This window comes from Notothenia rossii (genome assembly GCF_949606895.1).
Source record: "Notothenia rossii genome assembly, contig: scaffold_179, whole genome shotgun sequence".
Classification (NCBI taxonomy): Eukaryota; Metazoa; Chordata; class Actinopteri; order Perciformes; family Nototheniidae; genus Notothenia; species Notothenia rossii.
In genome coordinates, this window is record NW_027639517.1 from 74,074 (window position 1) to 99,317 (window position 25,244).

At 44.3% G+C, this 25,244-nt stretch overlaps 2 protein-coding genes across 4 annotated transcripts; both read right to left on the reverse strand.

The window, feature by feature from the left end:
- Nucleotides 1–1,601: 1,601 nt before the first annotated feature.
- pfdn1 (prefoldin subunit 1) lies at nucleotides 1,602–7,617 on the reverse strand. Of its 3 annotated transcripts, XM_079696026.1 has the most exons (6): nucleotides 7,478–7,617; nucleotides 5,424–5,526; nucleotides 4,376–4,475; nucleotides 2,608–2,774; nucleotides 2,270–2,354; nucleotides 1,602–1,860 (listed from the first exon to the last, which is right to left on the reverse strand). In XM_079696026.1, the coding sequence occupies exons 3-6, from the start codon at nucleotides 4,400–4,402 to the stop codon at nucleotides 1,771–1,773; spliced, it is 369 nt and encodes a 122-aa protein (XP_079552152.1). In that variant the 5' UTR covers nucleotides 4,403–4,475; nucleotides 5,424–5,526; nucleotides 7,478–7,617; the 3' UTR covers nucleotides 1,602–1,770. The 3 variants fall into 3 exon arrangements, with proteins under 3 accessions (XP_079552152.1, XP_079552153.1, XP_079552151.1); XM_079696027.1 differs by lacking the exons at nucleotides 5,424–5,526; nucleotides 7,478–7,617 and adding an exon at nucleotides 4,773–4,950; XM_079696025.1 differs by lacking the exons at nucleotides 5,424–5,526; nucleotides 7,478–7,617 and adding an exon at nucleotides 4,660–4,950.
- Nucleotides 7,335–24,747, reverse strand: ttc1 (tetratricopeptide repeat domain 1). The gene is made up of 9 exons (XM_079696024.1): nucleotides 24,507–24,747; nucleotides 19,796–20,545; nucleotides 19,484–19,615; nucleotides 19,144–19,204; nucleotides 12,646–12,758; nucleotides 12,021–12,057; nucleotides 11,791–11,939; nucleotides 9,598–9,652; nucleotides 7,335–7,754 (listed from the first exon to the last, which is right to left on the reverse strand). Exons 2-9 carry the CDS (start codon nucleotides 20,534–20,536, stop codon nucleotides 7,618–7,620), a joined length of 1,425 nt encoding a protein of 474 aa, XP_079552150.1. The 5' UTR covers nucleotides 20,537–20,545; nucleotides 24,507–24,747; the 3' UTR covers nucleotides 7,335–7,617.
- Between the last annotated feature and the right edge of the window lie 497 nt (nucleotides 24,748–25,244).

Sequence of the window (25,244 nt, forward strand, 5' to 3'; positions counted from 1 at the left end):
TGTGGGCCCTGTGTGTGGGCAGTGATCAAATTGTTTGATGATATGTTTCTTTGATGCTGCGGCGAACCAGGAACTAGCAGAACCGACAAAAGTGTTTGGAGCTGCAGTTTTTGTCTTTTCCCCACAAGAGAAAGGATTCGAAAGGATTCCTCTCTCCAGAGAAAGGACTGATGGTCATTGGATTACCAGAGAGAGAAACTACAGACTACCCGGGTTCAATTATTGTTCTTTTGTCAATGAGAGCAGATTGGGTTTCACTGGGGTGGATGAGGGGTTTGTGAAAGTGTTGTATGAATGTTTAATAAAATGCCGGCTTTATTAATTTGATTTTGTTTTTTCTATTTATATTATCTATTATCTACTCCTCATTAAAAGCAACCTAGTACATGGAAGTGTTACAAAATGTAAACTTGGCCCATCACGTGACTATTTGTGTTGGGGGGGGCCCGCCTTTTTGTTTTCTCCAAAGGGGGGGCCTGACAGAAAAAGTTTGAGAACCACTGCCTTAACCTCAGTGTGCTGCTAGCTCGGATACTTGGCATCTCATCGTGGGTTCATCAACGTTCGGAATCTGAGCGGAGGAAGGTGTGCGTGCAACATACCGGAGGGCCAGATCTAACAGTCATTAGAAATTACCCTGCGGGCCGAAATTAAATCCACCACGGGCCTGATCTGGCCCCAGGACCTTGAGTTTGACACATGTGCTCTAAATGCATGTTAAATGCCCAGCCACTCAATGACGTAGCATACTTGGAATAGTGGCTCTGAAGGATCCTTCCTCAACATTGAGAAACAGCCACCCAGTCACTGATAAACCTTCCAGGGGTCATATCTTCTCACTGAGGTCACTTCCTGTTCCCTCGTGATGTCACTAACTGTTCCCTCGTGATGTCACTTCCTGTTCCCTCGTGATGTCACTTCCTGTTCCCTCGTAATTTGAGTAAAGGTGTGTGTATTCTCAGGCCGTTCCTCAATCGCGAGGATACTGGCTTGGTAGTCGCATACTTCCAAGTCACTTCTTCAGAAACGAAGCAAGTATACTTCCAAGCCACGGCTTCGGAAAGCAAAGAAGAATGGAACAGGCTAACAAGTGTGCCACTCTCTCTAACGGTTTCAACATAAACTGTACCGAAAATAAATACCTCACGATGTCTATCTAATTATGAACTTTACTTTCACGGAACATATTTTGGTGATAACAAAAGCAACAAAGCAACATATTTACCAACACATGTTCTACCCCACTACATACTTACTTACATTTCAATGTGTGCTGCGTCGGTTCAGCCATTCTCCGCAAGGGTTTTTGAAATTGGTCCGTGCGCAAAGCATTGTGGGGATTTGAAGGACGCGAAGTCTACCCATGTGCAGCCTCGAAATTATCCCCAAACCAAGGACGCGGCCTCGGTGGAATTCCAAGTATGCTGGAGATTGGAACAGTCCTTCGGCGGCACTCGATAACGTAGCATCCTTGAAATATTGGCTTGGAAGCCAGTTTCCTCCAGATTGAGAAACGGCCAGTGACTGTTGCACAGACTGAGCCGCTAACAGCAAACATGTCCCCGTTGGCATCCTTCGTTTAAACACATTCAACACAGAGCTTTTATTTGAGTTATTGAATTTTTTATTTGTAATGAAAAGTTAAAGCATTTCCTGTTTCCATTTAAATTCATTAATAATAAACAGCTTGTTTAACAGACTGTGTGTGTGTGTGTGTGTGTGTCTGTGTCTGTGTCTGTGTGTGTGTGTGTGTGTGTGTGTGTGTGTGTGTTATTGAGCAGTGTGTCTCCTGGACAGCAGCATCTCTCTGATGTTGTCTTCAGCTTCTTTCACGCTGCGTTCAAGGTACACCTTCCTTTGCTGTGAAAACAAACACTCATTATTATTAACTATTACTGTGTATCTCAGTGTGTATTTACTGAGTATTTACTGAGTATTTACTGTGTATTTACTGAGTATTTACTGTGTATTTACTGTGTATTTACTGTGTATCTCAGTGTGTATTTACTGTGTATTTACTGTGTATTTACTGAGTATTTACTGTGTATTTACTGAGTATTTACTGTGTATTTACTGTGTATTTACTGTGTATCTCAGTGTGTATTTACTGTGTATTTACTGTGTATCTCAGTGTGTATTTACTGTGTATTTACTGTGTATTTACTGTGTATTTACTGTGTATCTCAGTGTGTATTTACTGTGTATTTACTGTGTATTTACTGTGTATTTACTGTGTATTTACTGCGTGTATCTCAGTGTGTATTTGTACCTCAAGCTCTTTAATTTTCTCATCAGCTGATTTCTGTTTGTCCATCAGCTGATTGTTGATGTCCTCCTTTGATTGAAGAATGAACCTGACACACACACACACACACACACACACACACACACACACACACACACACACACACACACACACACACACACACACACACACACACACACACACACACACACACACACACACACACACACACACACACACACACACACACACACACACACACACACACACACACACACACACACACACACACACACACACACACACATTATTTGATAGTAAACATTGATTTCCGATGTGAATAGAAGATCTCTGCTCCTCACATGCGTCCCACTCCCTCGTAGAGTCGCGTGCTGGAGGACAGCGGGGAGATCTCGGCGCTCGTTAGCTTAGCAAGTTTCTGCACGCGAGTCAGCTGATCGATCTGCAGGTCGGAGAGCTTCGCCTTCTGCTGGGTGTCGAGCATCTTCACCTGCAGCTCAGAGAAGGCCTACAAACAAGAGGTATCACTCTGATCAGAACAGCTGGACAGAGAGGTATCACTCTGATCAGAACACCTGGACAGAGAGGTATCACTCTGATCAGAACACCTGGAAAGAGAGGTATCACTCTGATCAGAACACCTGGACAGAGAGGTATCACTCTGATCAGAACACCTGGACAGAGAGGTATCACTCTGATCAGAACACCTGGACAGAGAGGTATACCTCTGATCAGAACACCTGGACAGAGAGGTATCACTCTGATCAGAACACCTGGACAGAGAGGTATCACTCTGATCAGAACACCTGGACAGAGAGGTATCACTCTGATCAGAACACCTGGACAGAGAGGTATCACTCTGATCAGAACACCTGGACAGAGAGGTATCACTCTGATCAGAACACCTGGACAGAGAGGTATCACTCCGATCCCGACTCAGACTGCAAGGAATCTGGGTGTGACCCTAGATAACAAACTGTCCTTCACTGCAAACATCTCTGCTACAACCCACTGCTGCAGATACACTCTTTACAACATCAGGAGGACACGTCCCCAGCTGACCCAGAAAGAGACGCAGGTTCTGGTCCAGGCTCTCGTCATCTCACGCCTAGACTACTGCAACTCCCTCCTGGCTGGTCTGCCTGCATGTGCCATCCGACCTCTGCAGCTCATCCAGAATGCAGCGGCTCGTCTGGTCTTCAACCTTCCTAAATGTTCCCACACCACGCCGCTCCTCCGCTCCCTTCACTGGCTTCCAGTAACTGCTAGAATCCACTTCAAGACTCTGGTACTTGCGTACCATGCTGCGAATGGATCTGGCCCTTCCTACATCCAGGACATGGTTAAACCGTACACCCCAGCACGTGCACTCCGCTCTGCTTCAGCCAAACAGCTCGCTGCACCCGCACTGCGAGGGGGACCCAAGTTCCCGTCAGCAGAAACACGTGGGTTTGCTATCCTGGCTCCAAAATGGTGGAATGAGCTCCCCATTGAAATCAGGACAGCAGAAAGCTTACACATCTTCTTCAGACTGAAAACTCATCTCTTTGGACTCCACTTCCAGAGATAGAATTACTAACAAAGCACTTATATACTAATAAAGGGCTGGCTTATCTAAAGCCAGTTGAGTAGCACTTGAAATGTTTGGCTCTATGAAACCTGATGTTCTTATATGATTCTGTTTTCTTCAAGGTTGTATCTTCCTGGTCGAATGCACTTATTGTAAGTCTCTCTGGATAAAAGCCTCAGCTAAATGCAATGTAATGTAATGTAATGATCAGATGAATCAGGTGTATAATTACGTGTATATTCACCTGTATAATCTCGTGTATTTTATATATCTGCAGTATTTATGAGCACGTGTTCAGATCTATACAGTCTGGTTCAGATACTGCCCTCTTCTTCTCTGCTGTTGGATGTGTAGCTTTGCTAGCGTGTGTTAGCTCCTCATGCTATTAGCTGATGCTCGCGCTGCTGATAAAACCCTCTCACCGGAAGTTGAGTGAACCAACAGGTGACCTCAGGTATACAAGAGTGCACCACGTAAACATGTTGTGCGTTAATATGTGTTATACAGCTCATATAATGAATATAGAAGAGATTGCTCACCTTCTTCAGCTCCAAGTCGATAGACATCTTCACTCAGAATTACACTGCGCATGCGCAGCTGCTTCTGTGGTTTCACCGTTGGACTACCCACTGCCGCCCCCTGCCGGAAGTACATTTACCTCAATGTGATTTACTTTTATTCATTTATCGAATATATGACATACAACGTAAAATAATTGTATATATATATATATGATGGTGTCAATGGATATGAGCACCATGTTTCCGACAGTAGAAGATAGAACGGTGAAAGTAACTATATTATACAGAGCAGTTGTAAAAACCTCATTTTTCCACCTCCGCAATATCGCCAAACTCCGTCCCTCTCTCACGCGCCCCGCAGCTGAGCGACTCATTCACGACTTCATCTCCTCCCGCCTTGACTATTGCAACTCACTCTTCTTCGGCATCAGCACAACATCCCTCAACAGACTCCAGCGTGTCCAGAACGCAGCCGCCAGACTCCTCAGCCACACCAAATCATGGCATCACATCACCCCGGTCCTCAAAGAACTCCACTGGCTTCCCGTCTCACACCGCATTCACTACAAACTCCTGGTCCTCACCTATAAAGCCCTCCACCATCTGGCCCCCCCCCCCTACCTCACTGACCTCCTCATCCTCTACCAACCACCCCGGTCCCTCAGATCCACCTCAGCCGATTTGCTCTCAATCCCCAAGGCCAAACTCCGGAGCTTCGGGGACAGAGCCTTCTCTGTGGCAGCCCCGAAGCTCTGGAGCTCCCTCCCCCAAGACCTCCGTGAGTCTGATTCCCTCACCCTGTTCCAGTCCCGTCTAAAAACCCACCTCTTCAACTCTGCTTATCCTTAAACCCGCCCCTCCCCCCTCTGAACCAACATCCTCCTGACTGCTTTTCTGTTTTTGTTTTGTTTTTGTTTGTGTTTTTGTTCTTGTTTTGTTTGTCGACCTTACTCATAATGTAAAGCGTCTTTGGGTCTAGAAAAGCGCGATATAAATCCCATTTATTATTATTATTATTATTATTATTATTATTAGAGCACACGTCAGGTCACCCAAGTAGGCCTACCAGCAAGCCTCTGTTAGAAGGATGTCAGCAGGCATCCAAATGAGGCCCACAAGTTAGTCTGAGACTGCCAGGGAGAGGATGAGGAGGTGAGTGGGGGTGTGGCCTGGAAAGGAAGAATTTCACCATAAATACAATTATCAATGATAGCTTGTAACAAACAACAGCACTAACTATTTTTTCACACAACGTCAGGTTTGAATGTGTTATGATTGAAAACAGAACCCCTATTATCTGAAACATTTATTAAAAGGAATACATGCGTAGCTAAATCATGTTACTTTTCAACAATCATGAACATATACAAGCTTGAGCTGAAGAGAGAGAGAGAGAGACGATGAGCTGCAGTGATGTAGCTGGCGTAGGCTTCCCTTTGGGAAGTGTCCATCTGCAGAGCCGTGTTGAGAAGCTGGCAAAGCTCTGTTCTACAGATGATATCTCTCTTCTCATCTGCCCCTACTATTACTTTCTCTCTAAGACTGAAATCCCTAAGCTCTACTTTGTTTTCTGCAGTCATCTTCTTCTCAGTCTTCATCACTCCCATGCAACTTATTTTTTTTGTATTTCCCGGCATTGACATCATCTTATTTGATTATGGATGCCACTTTTTCCTTCTCATCAAGAGTGGTTTTACAGTGTAAAGAATCTTAAAAGATTAATATTTTTGGTGAAGTATTGAAACCAAGTGGGCCATGCTGATAAGTTACATGGTGGGAGTGGCTCCTTGGAGTTAGGGTCAAAGGGTCAATGAAGCCAACTTGCTTCTAGACAATGGATTAGGTCTTTTATCCTTTTGGGTTCTTTTGAAACAAAAACGACATGAAGGCAAGAGATTGGGGAGGCCAATGGGATTGACTGTTGGTTCGCCTCAAGAAACTTCTGGCACCCCCAGATGACCCAGGAAAAAGTTCTGGCACCCCCAGATGACCCAGGAAAAAGTTCTGGCACCCCCAGATGACTCAGAAAAGTTCTGGCACCCCCAGATGACCCAGGAAAAAGTTCTGGCGCCCCCAGATGACTGAGGAAAGGGACACAGGGTTTCAGAGTGTTCAGCTCAGGAGGAGAGCTGCTGATATCCTGATACTGTCAGGCACTTTGAAGGGCTCCCAAACACATCCAAAATGTTGTCGATGGACAATGAAAAGTTGGAAGATTGTAGGGAAGCTTTGCCCATATCCCAATATCACAGCGCCAGGTATGGATGAGATTTGACCAGGAATATTAAAGGCTCTGGACGTTGTTCCGGTTTCTGGCAGACATGTCTCTTCAATCTTGAGTGATGGTCAACCAGCCAGGAAAAGCTTATGCCAAGGTACTCAAAGTAAGATCTGACCATTGTATTGAGCGTCTTGCTGTCATGCTTAGCGGTCCCCCTTTGTTAGAAGCATCCTTATACTTCCTGTACACAGTAAAGCCATTTACTTCTGAAAGGATTCATGAAAAGGTGTCAGAGGCCTGATGTGTGGTAAGGCAAGTTCCTTTAGCGCACACACACACACACACACAGTGATTCAAGTAATGGTTGTTGGTAAAGTATTAGCGACCCCCCCCACAGATGTATGATTTCACTGCGTTCATGGGAGCTCAGCTCCCATTGGCACCCACAGAACTTGAACCCTGACCATGTATGTGTGTGTGTGTATATATATATATATATATATATATACACACACATATATATATACATATACATATATAATATGTGTATAAGTAATAATGTATCATCCAGAATCCTCACATATAACATTCAATATTAAGTCCAGTATATTTGTTTGTTCTATTGTTTATATGTATTAATGCTTTAAATTCATTAAGCATCGAAAATTATTCTTTGTTAATAATATAAAGATATTTTAACTAAAGAGTTTAATTTATAATAGTTTTTGTTTTGGACACCGAAGAAGGACAATGTGCTTTTAAATAAACAAAGTAGTTATTTATTAGCAACAACATGTTCCAGGTGCTGCATAAGCTGTTACCATGGATACCAGAAAAACAGTGTAACAACAACAAACAGTAAAAAAAAAAAATAGGCTTTAATTCCCCCAGAAACACACCATGATGTCATCTGTTGTTGTCATATGTTGTTGTTATGATGTCATATGTTGTTGTAATGATGTCATCTGTTGTTGTTGTTGTGGTGTTGATGTCATCTGTTGTGATGTTGATGTCATCTGTTGTTGTTGTGGTGTTGATGTCATCTGTTGTTGTTGTTGGGGCTCTGGACGAAGTTGATGGAGTAGGACCCGGTCTGAGCGTCCTGGTTCATCTGGAAGTTGTTTGTTGAAAGTCCAAACGGCCTCAGAACCAGGTTCCCCAGGTCCTTCAGTTTACCTGCAGCCACAGCAACACACACATAAACAACAACAACATCTCTGATCAACATGGGCTGTTATTGTGAAGATACAGCTTCTCATTCTGGGATTTTGTTGTGAAAACGCTCTTTAAGCCTCTCTGACTAGTTAAATGATTGATGAGTTAATGAGCTGTGTACTGTCCCTTTAAGGTGGTGTGTTCAGGTGACGTTAATGAGCTGTGTACTGTCCCTTTAAGGTGGTGTGTTCAGGTGATGTTAATGAGCTGTGTACTGTCCCTTTAAGGTGGTGTGTTCAGGTGCAGTTAATGAGCTGTGTACTGTCCCTTTAAGGTGGTGTGTTCAGGTGACGTTAATGAGCTGTGTACTGTCCCTTTAAGGTGGTGTGTTCAGGTGACGTTAATGAGCTGTGTACTGTCCCTTTAAGGTGGTGTGTTCAGGTGACGTTAATGAGCTGTGTACTGTCCCTTTAAGGTGGTGTGTTCAGGTGCAGTTAATGAGATGTGTACTGCCCCTTTAAGGTGGTGTGTTCAGGTGACGTTAATGAGCTGCGTACTGTCCCTTTAAGGTGGTGTGTTCAGGTGACGTTAATGAGCTGTGTACTGTCCCTTTAAGGTGGTGTGTTCAGGTGCAGTTAATGAGATGTGTACTGCCCCTTTAAGGTGGTGTGTTCAGGTGCAGTTAATGAGATGTGTACTGTCACTTTAAGGTGGTGTGTTCAGGTGCAGTTAATGAGATGTGTACTGTCACTTTAAGGTGGTGTGTTCAGGTGCAGTTAATGAGATGTGTACTGTCACTTTAAGGTGGTGTGTTCAGGTGCAGCTAATGAGCTGTGTACTGTCACTTTAAGGTGGTGTGTTCAGGTGCAGTTAATGAGATGTGTACTGTCACTTTAAGGTGGTGTGTTCAGGTGACGTTAATGAGCTGTGTACTGTCCCTTTAAGGTGGTGTGTTCAGGTGACGTTAATGAGCTGTGTAATGTCCCTTTAAGGTGGTGTGTTCAGGTGACGTTAATGAGCTGTGTACTGTCCCTTTAAGGTGGTGTGTTCAGGTGACATTAATGAGCTGTGTACTGTCCCTTTAAGGTGGTGTGTTCAGGTAACGTTAATGAGCTGTGTACTGTCCCTTTAAGGTGGTGTGTTCAGGTGACGTTAATGAGCTGTGTACTGCCCCTTTAAGGTGGTGTGTTCAGGTGACGTTAATGAGCTATGTACTGTCCCTTTAAGGTGGTGTGTTCAGGTGCAGTTAATGAGCTGTGTACTGTCCCTTTAACGTGGTGTGTTCAGGTGAATTTAATGAGCTGTGTACTGTCCCTTTAAGGTGGTGTGTTCAGGTGACGTTAATGAGCTGTGTACTGTCCCTTTAAGGTGGTGTGTTCAGGTGACGTTAATGAGCTATGTACTGTCCCTTTAAGGTGGTGTGTTCAGGTGCAGTTAATGAGCTGTGTACTGTCCCTTTAAGGTGGTGTGTTCAGGTGACGTTAATGAGCTGTGTACTGTCCCTTTAAGGTGGTGTGTTCAGGTGCAGCTAATGAGCTGTGTACTGTCCCTTTAAGGTGGTGTGTTCAGGTGACGTTAATGAGCTGTGTACTGTCCCTTTAAGGTGGTGTGTTCAGGTGACGTTAATGAGCTATGTACTGTCCCTTTAAGGTGGTGTGTTCAGGTGCAGTTAATGAGCTGTGTACTGTCCCTTTAAGGTGGTGTGTTCAGGTGCAGTTAATGAGCTGTGTACTGTCCCTTTAAGGTGGTGTGTTCAGGTGACGTTAATGAGCTGTGTACTGTCCCTTTAAGGTGGTGTGTTCAGGTGATGTTAATGAGCTATGTACTGTCCCTTTAAAGTGGTGTGTTCAGGTGCAGTACGAACCCATCATCTCCTCCTTCAGCTTCTCATTCCTCTCCTGAATCTGCTGCGGCAACCTCTGAGAGACAGACAGGCAGAAAGAGAGACAGGCAGGCAGACAGGCAGACAGACAGACAGAGAGAGAGACAGACAGACAGAGACAGGCAGAGAGAGAGACAGGCAGACAGACAGACACACAGAGAGACAGGCAGAGAGACAGAGAGACAGACAGGCAGAGAGACAGAGAGAGAGACAGGCAGAGAGACAGACAGGCAGAGAGACAGAGAGAGAGACAGGCAGAGAGACAGACAGGCAGAGAGACAGACAGGCAGAGAGACAGACAGGCAGAGAGACAGACAGGCAGAGAGACAGGCAGACAGACCAAGAGACAGACAGAGAGACAGGCAGAGAGACAGGCAGAGAGACAGAGAGAGAGAGACAGGCAGAGAGACAGACAGAGAGAGGCAGACAGAGAGACAGAGAGAGAGAGAGAGAGGCAGACAGAGAGACAGAGAGACAGAGAGAGAGAGAGAGAGAGAGAGAGAGGCAGACAGAGAGACAGACAGACAGAGAGACAGACAGGCAGAGAGACAGAGAGACAGGCAGACAGACATGTAGCTGTGAGATACTCCTTAATGCTGCTTTTAGGAAATGGAAGTCGGGTTCTGGACTGGGAGTGACAGCGTTCCAGTAGCATCACCTGGGGTTAGCCATTGTTAGCATCACCTGGGGTTAGCCATTGTTAGCATCACCTGGAGTTAGCCATTGTTAGCATCACCTGGAGTTAGCCATTGTTAGCATCACCTGGGGTTAGCCATTGTTAGCATCACCTGGGGTTAGCCATTGTTAGCATCACCTGGGGTTAGCCATTGTTAGCATCACCTGGAGTTAGCCATTGTTAGCATCACCTGGAGTTAGCCATTGTTAGCATCACCTGGGGTTAGCCATTGTTAGCATCACCTGGGGTTAGCCATTGTTAGCATCACCTGGGGTTAGCCATTGTTAGCATCACCTGGGGTTAGCCATTGTTAGCATCACCTGGAGTTAGCCATTGTTAGCATCACCTGGAGTTAGCCATTGTTAGCATCACCTGGGGTTAGCCATTGTTAGCATCACCTGGGGTTAGCCATTGTTAGCATCACCTGGGGTTAGCCATTGTTAGCATCACCTGGAGTTAGCCATTGTTAGCATCACCTGGAGTTAGCCATTGTTAGCATCACCTGGGGTTAGCCATTGTTAGCATCACCTGGGGTTAGCCATTGTTAGCATCACCTGGGGTTAGCCATTGTTAGCATCACCTGGGGTTAGCCATTGTTAGCATCACCTGGAGTTAGCCATTGTTAGCATCACCTGGAGTTAGCCATTGTTAGCATCACCTGGAGTTAGCCATTGTTAGCATCACCTGGAGTTAGCCATTGTTAGCATCACCTGGGGTTAGCCATTGTTAGCATCACCTGGGGTTAGCCATTGTTAGCATCACCTGGAGTTAGCCATTGTTAGCATCACCTGGAGTTAGCCATTGTTAGCATCACCTGGAGTTAGCCATTGTTAGCATCACCTGGAGTTAGCCATTGTTAGCATCACCTGGAGTTAGCCATTGTTAGCGGGTGCAGTGTTTCCCACAGATCTGAAATACACTTGTGGTTATAGCCGAGAACGGAGGGACGGGGGGTGGAGCACGCTTATGAACTGTTTGCCGGTGCCTCGCAGCGGGGTTACTGCGGAGTGCATAAAGCAGACCCTTCACGCGATAGCAGAGCGAAGGAGGGGTAGAGCGAGGGATCATTGTCCACTAGTTAATCGATCACAGATGGTGTCGTGCTTGCGGACGGATACAAAAAAATTAAACCTAAATGGGTCGCGAAATATACTTTGGCGGACGTTAATATACCTGGGCGGCCCGCCCAAGTAAAGTCTATGTGTGGGAAACCCTGGGGGGATAGCTGCGCCTGTGAAACATTGCAGCAACATGTGATGAGCAGCTATAAAACAGTAGAGCTGAACATGTTGTTATAAATATTATTAAGGGGATCTCTTAAAGCTCACATGTGGAGAGTTTACTACTTTTCCACCATAGGGGGCCAGTTCAGATCTCCACTGGGAACTCTGATATTCCATTAGCTTAGCTTCAGGTTAATTAGCTTAGCATCAGTCTCTCTACATGCAGGGTTAGGGTTACAGTACAGGTGCAGCATTAGCTTAGCATCAGTCTCTCACCATGCAGGCGCTCCGTGCGGACCCCTGCTTGGGGTCCAGCTCCAGAACTCTTTTGTAGTCCTCGAACGCCTCGTCCAGTTTCTCCGTCTGCTCCTGAAGCTCCGCCCTCCTCAGCAGCGCCCGAACATAGTCCGGATTCAGATCGATCGCTACGACAACCACAAGCAACCAATCAGCAGCCAATCAGAAAACTCGACTGTCAAAAGGTTGATAATGATATCATCACTAACCTCTGGTGCAGTCTGAGATCGCCTTATCCTTCAGATCCTGAAAAGAGAGACAGTTAGCATCGTATCGCATATTAGCTTGGACTTAGCCTGGAGCTAGATACCAGGTGCAGTTAGCATGCAGCTAGTTAGTGCAGTTAGCATGTAGCTAGATACCAGGTGCAGTTAGCATGCAGCTAGTTAGTGCAGTTAGCATGTAGCTAGTTACCAGGTGCAGTTAGCATGTAGCTAGTTACCAGGTGCAGTTAGCATGTAGCTAGTTACCAGGTGCAGTTAGCATGTAGCTAGTTACCAGGTGCAGTTAGCATGTAGCTAGTTACCAGGTGCAGTTAGCATGTAGCTAGTTACCAGGTGCAGTTAGCATGTAGCTAGTTACCAGGTGCAGTTAGCATGTAGCTAGTTACCAGGTGCAGTTAGCATGTAGCTAGTTACCAGGTGCAGTTAGCATGTAGCTAGTTACCAGGTGCAGTTAGCATGTAGCTAGTTACCAGGTGCAGTTAGCATGTAGCTAGTTACCAGGTGCAGTTAGCATGTAGCTAGTTACCAGGTGCAGTTAGCATGTAGCTAGTTACCAGGTGCAGTTAGCATGTAGCTAGTTACCAGGTGCAGTTAGCATGTAGCTAGTTACCAGGTGCAATCTTGCAGCAGCTCTGTTGGAGAACAGCACAGATCTCTCTCTGCTGAAACTGACGGGACACAAACACAGAGCCTCGGTGTAGCAGCGCTGCGCCTCCTGCCATTCTGAGGAGCACAGGACATACTGGTTACACACTGGTTACATACTGGTGACATACTGGTGATGTACTGGTGACATACTGGTGATGTACTGGTTACATACTGGTGGTATACTGGTTACATACTGGTACTCTGATTTTAGTACTGGTGATACAGTGGTACTCTGGTAATATACTGGTACTCTGGTGATACACTGGTGATACACTGGTACTCTGGTGATGTATTGGTTACATACTGGTACTTTGATTTTAGTACTGGTGATGTACTGGTACTCGGGTGATACGCTGGTACTCTGATTTTAGTACTGGTGATACACTGGTACTCTGGTGATGTAATGGTACTCTGGTGATATACTGGTGATACACTGGTACTCTGGTGATGTACTGGTACTCTGGTGATATACTGGTGATACACTGGTACTCTGGTGATGTACTGGTACTCTGGTGATATACTGGTACTCTGGTGATACACTGGTACTCTGGTGATACACTGGTACTCTGGTGATATACTGGTGATGTACTGGTACTCTGGTGATATGCTGGTGATATACTGGTACTCTGGTGATGTACTGGTACTCTGATTTTAATACTGGTGATATACTGGTACTCTGGTGATGTACTGGTACTCTGGTGATGTACTGGTACTCTGATTTTAATACTGGTGATATACTGGTACTCTGGTGATGTACTGGTACTCTGGTGATATACTGGTGATATACTGGTGATATACTGGTACTCTGGTGATATACTGGTACTCTGGTGATACACTGGTACTCTGGTGATACACTGGTACTCTGGTGATACACTGGTACTCTGGTGATACACTGGTACTCTGGTGATACACTGGTACTCTGGTGATATACTGGTACTCTGGTGATATACTGGTGATATACTGGTGATATACTGGTGATATACTGGTACTCTGGTGATACACTGGTACTCTGGTGATACACTGGTACTCTGGTGATACACTGGTACTCTGGTGATACACTGGTACTCTGGTGATACACTGGTACTCTGGTGATACACTGGTACTCTGGTGATACACTGGTACTCTGGTGATATACTGGTACTCTGGTGATATACTGGTACTCTGGTGATACACTGGTACTCTGGTGATACACTGGTACTCTGGTGATACACTGGTACTCTGGTGATATACTGGTACACTGGTGATATACTGGTACTCTGGTGATACACTGGTGATACACTGGTACTCTGGTGATACACTGGTGATATACTGGTACTCTGGTGATATACTGGTACTCTGGTGATACACTGGTACTCTGGTGATATACTGGTACTCTGGTGATACACTGGTACTCTGGTGATATACTGGTACACTGGTGATATACTGGTACTCTGGTGATACACTGGTGATACACTGGTACTCTGGTGATACACTGGTGATATACTGGTACTCTGGTGATACACTGGTACTCTGGTGATATACTGGTACTCTAGTGATGTACTGGTACTCTGGTGATACACTGGTGATACACTGGTACTCTGGTGATACACTGGTGATATACTGGTACTCTGGTGATACACTGGTACTCTAGTGATGTACTGGTACTCTAGTGATACACTGGTACTCTGGTGATATACTGGCACTCTGGTGATATACTGGTACTCTGGTGATACACTGGTACTCTGGTGATACACTGGTGATGTACTGGTACTCTGGTGATATACTGGTACTCTGGTGATATACTGGTACTCTGGTGATATACTGGTACTCTGGTGATACACTGGTGATACACTGGTACTCTGGTGATACACTGGTGATGTACTGGTACTCTGTTGATACACTAGTGATACACTGGTACTCTGGTGATACACAGGTACTCTGGTGATATACTGGTACTCTGGTGATACACTGGTACTCTGGTGATACACTGGTACTCTGGTGATATACTGGTACTCTGGTGATATACTGGTACTCTGGTGATACACTGGTGATACACTGGTACTCTGGTGATACACTGGTGATGTACTGGTACTCTGTTGATACACTAGTGATACACTGGTACTCTGGTGATATACTGGTACTCTAGTGATACACTGGTACTCTGGTGATACACAGGTACTCTGGTGATATACTGGTACTCTGGTGATACACTGGTACTCTGGTGATACACTGGTGATGTACTGGTACTCTGGTGATGTACTGGTACTCTGGTGATATACTGGTACTCTGGTGATACACTGGTGATGTACTGGTACTCTGGTGATACACTGGTGATGTACTGGTACTCTGGTGATATACTGGTACTCTGGTGATACACTGGTGATATACTGGTACTCTGGTGATACACTGGTGATGTACTGGTACTCTGGTGATATACTGGTACTCTGGTGATACACTGGTACTCTGGTGATACACTGGTGATGTACTGGTACTCTGGTGATATACTGGTGATGTACTGGTACTCTGGTGATATACTGGTACTCTGGTGATACACTGGTACTCTGGTGATACACTGGTGATATACTGGTACTCTGTTGAGGTACTGGTACTCTGGTGATATACTGGTGATACACTTGTACTCTGGTGATGTACTGGTACTCTGGTGATATACTGGTGATACACTTGTACTCTGGTGATATACTGGTACTCTGGTGATACACTGGTGATGTACTGGTACTCTGGTGATATACTGGTGATACACTTGTACTCTGGTGATATACTGGTACTCTGGTGATACACTGGTGATGTACTGGTACTCTGGTGATATACTGGTGATGTACAGGTACTCTGGTGATATACTGGTACTCTGGTGATATACTGGTACTCTGTTGAGGTACTGGTACTCTGGTGATACACTGGTGATATACTGGTACTCTGGTGATATACTGGTACTCTGGTGATACACTGGTACTCTGGTGATATACTGGTGATACACAGGTACTCTGGTGATATACTGGTACTCTGGTGATACACTGGTGATACACAGGTACTCTGGTGATATACTGGTACTCTGGTGATACACTGGTACTCTGGTGATGTACTGGTACTCTGTTGAGGTACTGGTACTCTGGTGATATACTGGTGATACACTGGTACTCTGGTGATACACTGGTGATGTACTGGTACTCTGGTGATATACTGGTACTCTGGTGATACACTGGTGATGTACTGGTACTCTGGTGATATACTGGTGATGTACTGGTACTCTGGTGATATACTGGTACTCTGGTGATACACTGGTACTCTGGTGATACACTGGTGATATACTGGTACTCTGGTGATATACTGGTACTCTGGTGATACACTGGTACTCTGGTGATACACTGGTGATATACTGATACTCTGGTGATGTACTGGTACTCTGGTGATATACTGGTGATATACTGGTACTCTGGTGATATACTGGTACTCTGGTGATACACTGGTACTCTGGTGATACACTGGTGATATACTGATACTCTGGTGATGTACTGGTACTCTGGTGATATACTGGTGATACACTTGTACTCTGGTGATGTACTGGTACTCTGGTGATATACTGGTGATACACTTGTACTCTGGTGATGTACTGGTACTCTGGTGATATACTGGTGATACACTTGTACTCTGGTGATATACTGGTGATATACTGGTACTCTGGTGATATACTGGTGATGTACTGGTACTCTGGTGATACACTTGTACTCTGGTGATACACTGGTGATATACTGGTACTCTGGTGATATACTGGTACTCTGGTGATACACTGGTACTCTGGTGATACACTGGTGATATACTGATACTCTGGTGATGTACTGGTACTCTGGTGATATACTGGTGATATACTGGTACTCTGGTGATATACTGGTACTCTGTTGAGGTACTGGTACTCTGGTGATATACTGGTGATACACTTGTACTCTGGTGATGTACTGGTACTCTGGTGATATACTGGTGATACACTTGTACTCTGGTGATATACTGGTACTCTGGTGATACACTGGTACTCTGGTGATATACTGGTGATGTACAGGTACTCTGGTGATGTACTGGTACTCTGGTGATACACTGGTGATGTACTGGTACTCTGGTGATATACTGGTACTCTGTTGAGGTACTGGTACTCTGGTGATACACAGGTACTCTGGTGATATACTGGTACTCTGGTGATATACTGGTACTCTGGTGATACACTGGTACTCTGGTGATATACTGGTGATACACTTGTACTCTGGTGATATACTGGTACTCTGGTGATGTACTGGTACTCTGGTGATATACTGGTGATGTACAGGTACTCTGGTGATGTACTGGTACTCTGGTGATACACTGGTGATGTACTGGTACTCTGGTGATATACTGGTACTCTGTTGAGGTACTGGTACTCTGGTGATACACTGGTGATATACTGGTACTCTGGTGATATACTGGTACTCTGGTGATATACTGGTACTCTGGTGATACACTGGTACTCTGGTGATGTACTGGTACTCTGGTGATATACTGGTGATACACAGGTACTCTGGTGATGTACTGGTACTCTGGTGATACACTGGTACTCTGGTGATGTACTGGTACTCTGTTGAGGTACTGGTACTCTGGTGATATACTGGTACTCTGGTGATATACTGGTACTCTGGTGATACACTGGTACTCTGGTGATACACTGGTGATGTACTGGTACTCTGGTGATATACTGGTACTCTGTTGAGGTACTGGCACTCTGGTGATACACTGGTGATATACTGGTACTCTGGTGATACACTGGTACTCTGTTGAGGTACTGGCACTCTGGTGATACACTGGTGATATACTGGTACTCTGGTGATATACTGGTACTCTGTTGAGGTACTGGCACTCTGGTGATACACTGGTGATATACAGGTACTCTGGTGATGTACTGGTACTCTGGTGATACACTGGTGATATACTGGTACTCTGTTGAGGTACTGGCACTCTGGTGATACACTGGTGATATACAGGTACTCTGGTGATGTACTGGTACTCTGGTGATGTACTGGTACTCTGGTGATACACTGGCACTCTGGTGATACACTGGTGATATACTGGTACTCTGGTGATATACTGGTACTCTGGTGATACACTGGTGATATACTGGTACTCTGGTGATATACTGGTACTCTGGTGATACACTGGTGATATACTGGTACTCTGGTGATATACTGGTACTCTGGTGATACACTGGTGATATACTGGTACTCTGGTGATATACTGGTACTCTGGTGATACACTGGTGATATACTGGTACTCTGATTTTAGTACTGGTGATACACTGGTACTCTGGTGATATACTGGTACTCTGGTGATATACTGGTACTCTGGTGATACACTGGTACTCTGGTGATACACTGGTGATATACTGGTGATACACTGGTACTCTGGTGATATACTGGTACTCTGGTGATATACTGGTGATATACTGGTGATACACTGGTACTCTGGTGATACACTGGTACTCTGGTGATATACTGGTACTCTGGTGATACACTGGTACTCTGGTGATATACTGGTACTCTGGTGATATACTGGTACTCTGGTGATATACTGGTACTCTGGTGATATACTGGTGATACACTGGTACTCTGGTGATACACTGGTACTCTGGTGATACACTGGTACTCTGGTGATATACTGGTACTCTGGTGATACACTGGTACTCTGGTGATATACTGGTACTCTGGTGATATACTGGTACTCTGGTGATATACTGGTACTCTGGTGATATACTGGTGATATACTGGTACTCTGGTGATACACTGGTGATACACTGTTACTCTGGTGATACACTGGTGATATACTGGTACTCTGGTGATGTACTGGTGATATACTGGTGATTTACTGGTACTCTGGTGATGTACTGGTACTCTGGTGATGTACTGGTGATTTACTGGTACTCTGGTGATGTACTGGTGATGTACTGGTGATGTATTGGTACTCTAATGATGTACTGGTTATATACTGGTGATGTACTGGTACTCTGATGATGTACTGGTGATGTACTGGTGATATACTGGTGATGTACAGGTACTCTGATGATGTACTGGTGATGTACTGGTGATGTACTGGTACTCTGGTGATGTACTGGTGATGTACTGGTACTCTGGTGATGTACTGGTTATATACTGGTGATGTACTGGTGATGTACTGGTACTCTGGTGATGTACTGGTACTCTGGTGATGTACTGGTTATATACTGGTGATGTACTGGTATTCTGGTGATACACTGGTATTCTGGTGATGTACTGGTACTCTGGTGATGTACTGGTACTCTGGTGATGTACTGGTACTCTGGTGATGTACTGGTACTCTGGTGATGTACTGGTACTCTGGTGATGTACTGGTACTCTGGTGATGTACTGGTACTCTGGTGATGTACTGGTACTCTGGTGATGTACTGGTATTCTGGTGATGTCTCCCGTACCTCCGGCTTTGAAGTGTGTGTTTCCGGCCTCCTTCAGACTGAAGCTCTCCTGCCGACGGCTCTGAAACGGAACAATGTTATTATCCCAGAGTAAACAAAGTTACAGAGTAAACAAAGTTACAGAGTAAACACAGTAAACAAAGTTACAGAATAAACACAGTAAACAAAGTTACAGAATAAACAAAGTTACAGAGTAAACAGTAACAAAGTTACAGAATAAACAAAGTTACAGAGTAAACAGTAAACAAAGTTACAGAATAAACAAAGTTACAGAGTAAACAGTAAACAAAGTTACAGAATAAACAAAGTTACAGAGTAAACAGTAAACAAAGTTACAAACCTCTTTCTGCTCCTCTGTCAGCTGCTGCTCTTCCTCCCTCAGGGACTCATCGTCAAACTCCAACTCCTCCTGCAGCCCGTCTGTCTCCTCCTCATGCAGCCCGTCTGTCTCCTCCTCATGCAGCCCGTCTGTCTCCTCCTCATGCAGCCCGTCTGTCTGCAGCCCGTCTGTCTGCAGCCCGTCTGTCTGCTCCTCCTGCAGCCCTTCTGTCTGCAGCCCGTCTGTCTGCTCCTCCTGCAGCCCGTCTGTCTGCAGCCCGTCTGTCTGCTCCTCCTGCAGCCCGTCTGTCTGCAGCCCGTCTGTCTGCTCCTCCTGCAGCCCGTCTGTCTGCAGCCCGTCTGTCTGCTCCTCCTGCAGCCCTTCTGTCTGCAGCCCGTCTGTCTGCTCCTCCTGCAGCCCGTCTGTCTGCAGCCCGTCTGTCTGCAGCCCGTCTGTCTGCAGCCCGTCTGTCTGCAGCCCGTCTGTCTGCAGCCCGTCTGTCTGCTCCTCCTGCAGCCCGTCTGTCTGCAGCCCGTCTGTCTGCAGCCCGTCTGTCTGCAACCCGTCTGTCTTCTCCTCCTGCAGCCCGTCTGTCTGCTCCTCCTGCAGCCCGTCTGTCTGCAGCCTGTCTGTCTGCAGCCCGTCTGTCTGCTCCTCCTGCAGCCCGTCTGTCTGCAGCCTGTCTGTCTGCAGCCCGTCTGTCTGCAGCCCGTCTGTCTGCAGCCCGTCTGTCTGCAGCCCGTCTGTCTGCTCCTCCTGCAGCCCGTCTGTCTGCAGCCTGTCTGTCTGCTCCTCCTGCAGCCTGTCTGTCTGCTCCTCCTGCAGCCTGTCTGTCTGCAGCCTGTCTGTCTGCAGCCTGTCTGTCTGCAGCCTGTCTGTCTGCAGCCTGTCTGTCTGCAACCTGTCTGTCTGCAACCTGTCTGTCTGCTCCTCCTGCAGCCTGTCTGTCTGCTCCTCTCCTCTTCTCCTCTCAGAAGGCTCCAGAGTCTCCTGGCAGTCGTAGAAACCTTCCTCGTCCTCGTCCTCCTCCTCTTCCTCCTCCTGCTCTCTGGGTGCAGCTGCTCCTCTGTTCATGGTGGAGCTCTTAGCAATAACAGATAGCAATAACAGTTAGCATTAACAGTTAGCATTAACAGTTAGCATTAACAGTTAGCATTAACAGTTAGCATTAACAGTTAGCATTAACAGTTAGCATTAACAGTTAGCATTAACAGTTAGCATTAACAGTTAGCATTAACAGTTAGCAATAACAGTTAGCAATAACAGTTAGCAATAACAGTCAGCAATAACAGTCAGCATTAACAGTTAGCATTAACAGTTAGCATTAACAGTCAGCATTAACAGTTAGCATTAACAGTTAGCATTAACAGTTAGCATTAACAGTTAGCATTAACAGTTAGCATTAACAGTTAGCATTAGCAGTTAGCATTAACAGTCAGCATTAACAGTCAGCATTAACAGTCAGCATTAACAGTTAGCATTAGCAGTTAGCATTAGCAGTTAGCATTAACAGTCAGCATTAGCAGTCAGCATTAACAGTTAGCATTAACAGTTAGCATTAACAGTTAGCATTAACAGTCAGCATTAACAGTTAGCATTAACAGTTAGCATTAGCAGTTAGCATTAACAGTCAGCATTAGCAGTCAGCATTAACAGTCAGCATTAACAGTCAGCATTAGCAGTTAGCATTAGCAGTTAGCATTAGCAGTCAGCATTAGCAGTCAGCATTAACAGTCAGCATTAACAGTCAGCATTAACAGTCAGCATTAACAGTCAGCATTAACAGTCAGCATTAACAGTTAGCATTAACAGTTAGCATTAACAGTCAGCATTAACAGTTAGCATTAACAGTTAGCATTAACAGTCAGCATTAACAGTTAGCATTAACAGTTAGCATTAACAGTCAGCATTAACAGTTAGCATTAACAGTCAGCATTAACAGTCAGCATTAGCAGTTAGCATTAACAGTTAGCATTAACAGTTAGCATTAGCAATTAGCAGTAGCAGGTTTCATAGACAGTTAATGTTTCAGAAAAGTTCCTCAAATATGAGATACATGAATCAGCACTACTTTATATATATATCAAATATATTTTAAGATCATGTTTAATCATCTGATTCGTCTCATTGTTGTTTTAGTGTGTGTTCTTCTAATTAGGGTCTACAGTGTGTGCCTATTGAGCTGTTTTGAGCCATGTGGGACAAAACCCGATCATGCCCCTCCCTCTCCCTGTCTAAGTGAACGGTGACTGTAAAAACTACACTGCGCATGCTCAGAGTATTGTCCTATTTAATGTGTGTGGCAAAAAAATAATGACCACAGGGCTCGACATTATAAATGGCCCGCTGGCTTGGAAGCACTATTTAGACCCCCCGGGCCAGCAGAACGTACTTTCCACTTGCCCCCTCGGGCCACTAAAAATATTGCTCTAAAAAAAAAGAATGGTCCTGTGGTATTGGTATTTTGACTAGCAATGTTGTTAAATTGTTTAGTTTATCAACGCTACAACAGAGCGTTCAGTGAGTCGGTTGTTGTTGTTGGGTGAAAGCAAACAGCTGTTTGCTGCGGAGCACAGCGCGAGCAGGCTCCCGTGAGCGCGCTCCTTCACTACAGACTATCGCGCCACCTAACCATTCGCCTAAATGTTTTTAATACCAGCGGTAACCGGCCAAACGCCGGGCAAAAAACTATCTTCAAATAAAAGAAAGTTACCGGAGGAGTTAAAGGAGTGACAGGGAGCATGAGAAGAAGAGGGAGAGAAAGTTTCAGCTTGATCGATGGAGTTGGCGTCTAGTGGTGCAGTGACACGTCCTAAAACCTTTTATAATCTATCGATTAGATTTATTAGTCCAACATTATGAAAGTAGGGTAGACATGTGGAGATTATCCGGCTGAACAAAACGTGCATTTATCAAACAGGTTTGTTTTCCACAGACCTTATTTCCAGCTATTTTCCAAAACCCTGTGGAGAAATCCCATTGCTCTTTGTGGAGGGAACCAGCAGCTTACTTCCTGGTTTTAGGACGCGTCACTGCACCTCTCAATATGATGCCCATATAAACAAGGTCTTCTGTCGGCTCTGTACATCAATGCCCTCTGCTGACAGGAAGTGAAGAGTAGAACATATAAAGGTATTGGCTTTAGGGAAATGTCCCAGCAGGAGAATGAAGGTTCTAATCTATTACATAGCCATTACCTTTCTAACTCCTGATGACAGGAAGGCAGAAAGCGCTTTATACAAATAATAATACTCATAATAATAGCTGACATTTTTTAACAATGACCAAAATATCATTATTTTAATAAACCAAATATGATCAATTGAGGAAAATGAGGAAGAACTGATGATTCAAATGTTGTAGTACAAGTAGTAATGTAGTTAGTGCATAAATTACTATGGCAACAAATGTGTTCATTTTCTTCATTATTAGTCGATTTATTTTGGACGAATGCTCCGGACCGGTGATAATACAATGCCACCGGCACGGAGTTACCCTTAATGTCTACCCCTGGAGCATAGGGGCAGAGTGCTGCCATCCCCACCATACGTCATCTCACATCATTCAGAGCTGATTGGCTGTAAGTACGTGTGCCACGAAAAGTGTGGTGTGTGAAGAGGAGACGAGAGACGCGTCCTAAAACCAGGAAGTAAGCTGCGCACGGGTTCCCTCCACAAATAGCAATGAGATTTCTCCATAGGATTTTAGAAAATAGCTCAAAATAAAATCTGTGGGAAACGTGCCTGTTAGATAAATGCACGTTTTGTTCAGCCGGATAATATCCACATGTCTACCCTACTTTTATAATTTTCTAATCATAAATCTATCGATTAGATTTATGATAGACTTTTGAAACTACAAGAAGATAAGGAGGACTTTTACAAAAAAGTAATAGAGATGTTTGTCCAGAAGGATAGGCAAATGGACTTCATCTTCAAGTCAAGGTAAGACCACAATTTTATTGAAAATGGGATCTTACTAAGAGAGAACAATTCAATATTTAAATGATACAATTACATTTGTTGGGTATCCTTTTGTTGAACTGTGTGTTTACAATTAATCGAAGCATCAGACAAAAAAAGCTTTTGAAAATAATATTATATTTTGATTTAAGTCAAAATATAATATTTGTAAACCTGAAGAGTCAGAGGCTCAGCAGCCATGAACCTCACTGACCCTCACTGACCCTCACTGCAGAAGCTTATAGACATCTACGTTTTGTGCCCCACCACTTTTGTACATATTATATCTCTATCTCTAGATATCGATATATATATCGATAGAGATAGATATAGATATATATATATATATATATATATAGATATATATATATATATAGATATATATATATATATAGATATATATATAGATATATATATATATATATATATAGATATATATATATATATAGATATATATATAGATATAGATATAGGTGACGCTCCCACCTGTGGGACGAAGGTGTTCTGACTCTGATTCATCAGATGTTTTATATATTACATCACATGTTACATACTCAGCACTGTGGACAATCCCCACAGGAGCCATTTGGGGTGAAGTGTCTCAGGGACACAACAACATGCTGACTGCAGTGGGGTTTGAACCGGTTACCCCCTGATCCCAACACCAACGCTCAACCCACTGCACCTCACATATTATTTATATTTCTTTCTATGTGTCTTTAAGGAGCTCAGATATTATATACATTATTTAAGGTTATTTGTGTGTCTTTAATGAGCTCAGATATTATATACATTATTTAAGGTTATTTGTGTGTCTTTAATGAGCTCAGATATTATATCCGATCTCATTAAAGACACATAATGTTATATATTATAACAGAGCTAACCATAAGCCTGCTGCTAAGCTAACTGCTAACAGCAGAGCTAACACTCAGCCTGCTGCTAAGCTAACTGCTAACAGCTGAGCCAACACGCACTTCCTGTAGGCATGCTCTGAAACGTCTGCTACGTAACACATCAATGTATTAAATCATACCGAGAAATATATCAATACAAATAGAGTTATTCCTCTCGTGTCTCACCTGCTAACTCCTGCCAACAGCTGTTAGCCTGCTCACGGTGACGCGCTTCTTCTTCGGTGGTTTTAGGTGTGTCGCGGCTCGTTTCCGCCCCCTGCGGTTCTTCTTCTTTTTTCTTTAATGGCGAATCGCTTCCACTTGGAGCATATATCGCCACCTACTGTTGATCTATTTAATGTTCATTTTAAATCTTTGTCCTCAGACCAGTGTTTTTGAGGAACTTGAAGATCAGCTTGTTTACGTCATTTCTTGATTTACTTTCGTATATTGACTTGAAATCCATGTCCTTAAAGTTAAGTTGTCCCAGTGCAGTTTTCAGCATGAGTCTTTGCCTGTTATAATCCGTGCAGCTAAAAAATACATGATGTATTGTTTCTGGTTGTTGGCATCCATCACAATTGCCATTTGGATGTTTTCCAATCAGATGCATTGATAAATTTAATCCAGAGTGACCCAGTGTGAAACTGCTGTTAATGCTCTGTTCTCTTCTACTACTCCCCAAGTGCTTCCTGTTCCTACTTCCCTTTGTATCTGATATAAATGTCTTCCTTTGGTGTTACTGTCCCATAGCATTTGCCATTGTTGCTTGATAACAACTTTTGTAACAGATTTGACTTCAGCTCTACTGATGGGTACCATTATATCAATCTGGTTTGCTTTCAATCCATTTTTTCCAGTTGATCCTCTACCTCATTCCCTCTAATACCCACATGCGCTGGAAACACAAACTGAACAACAATT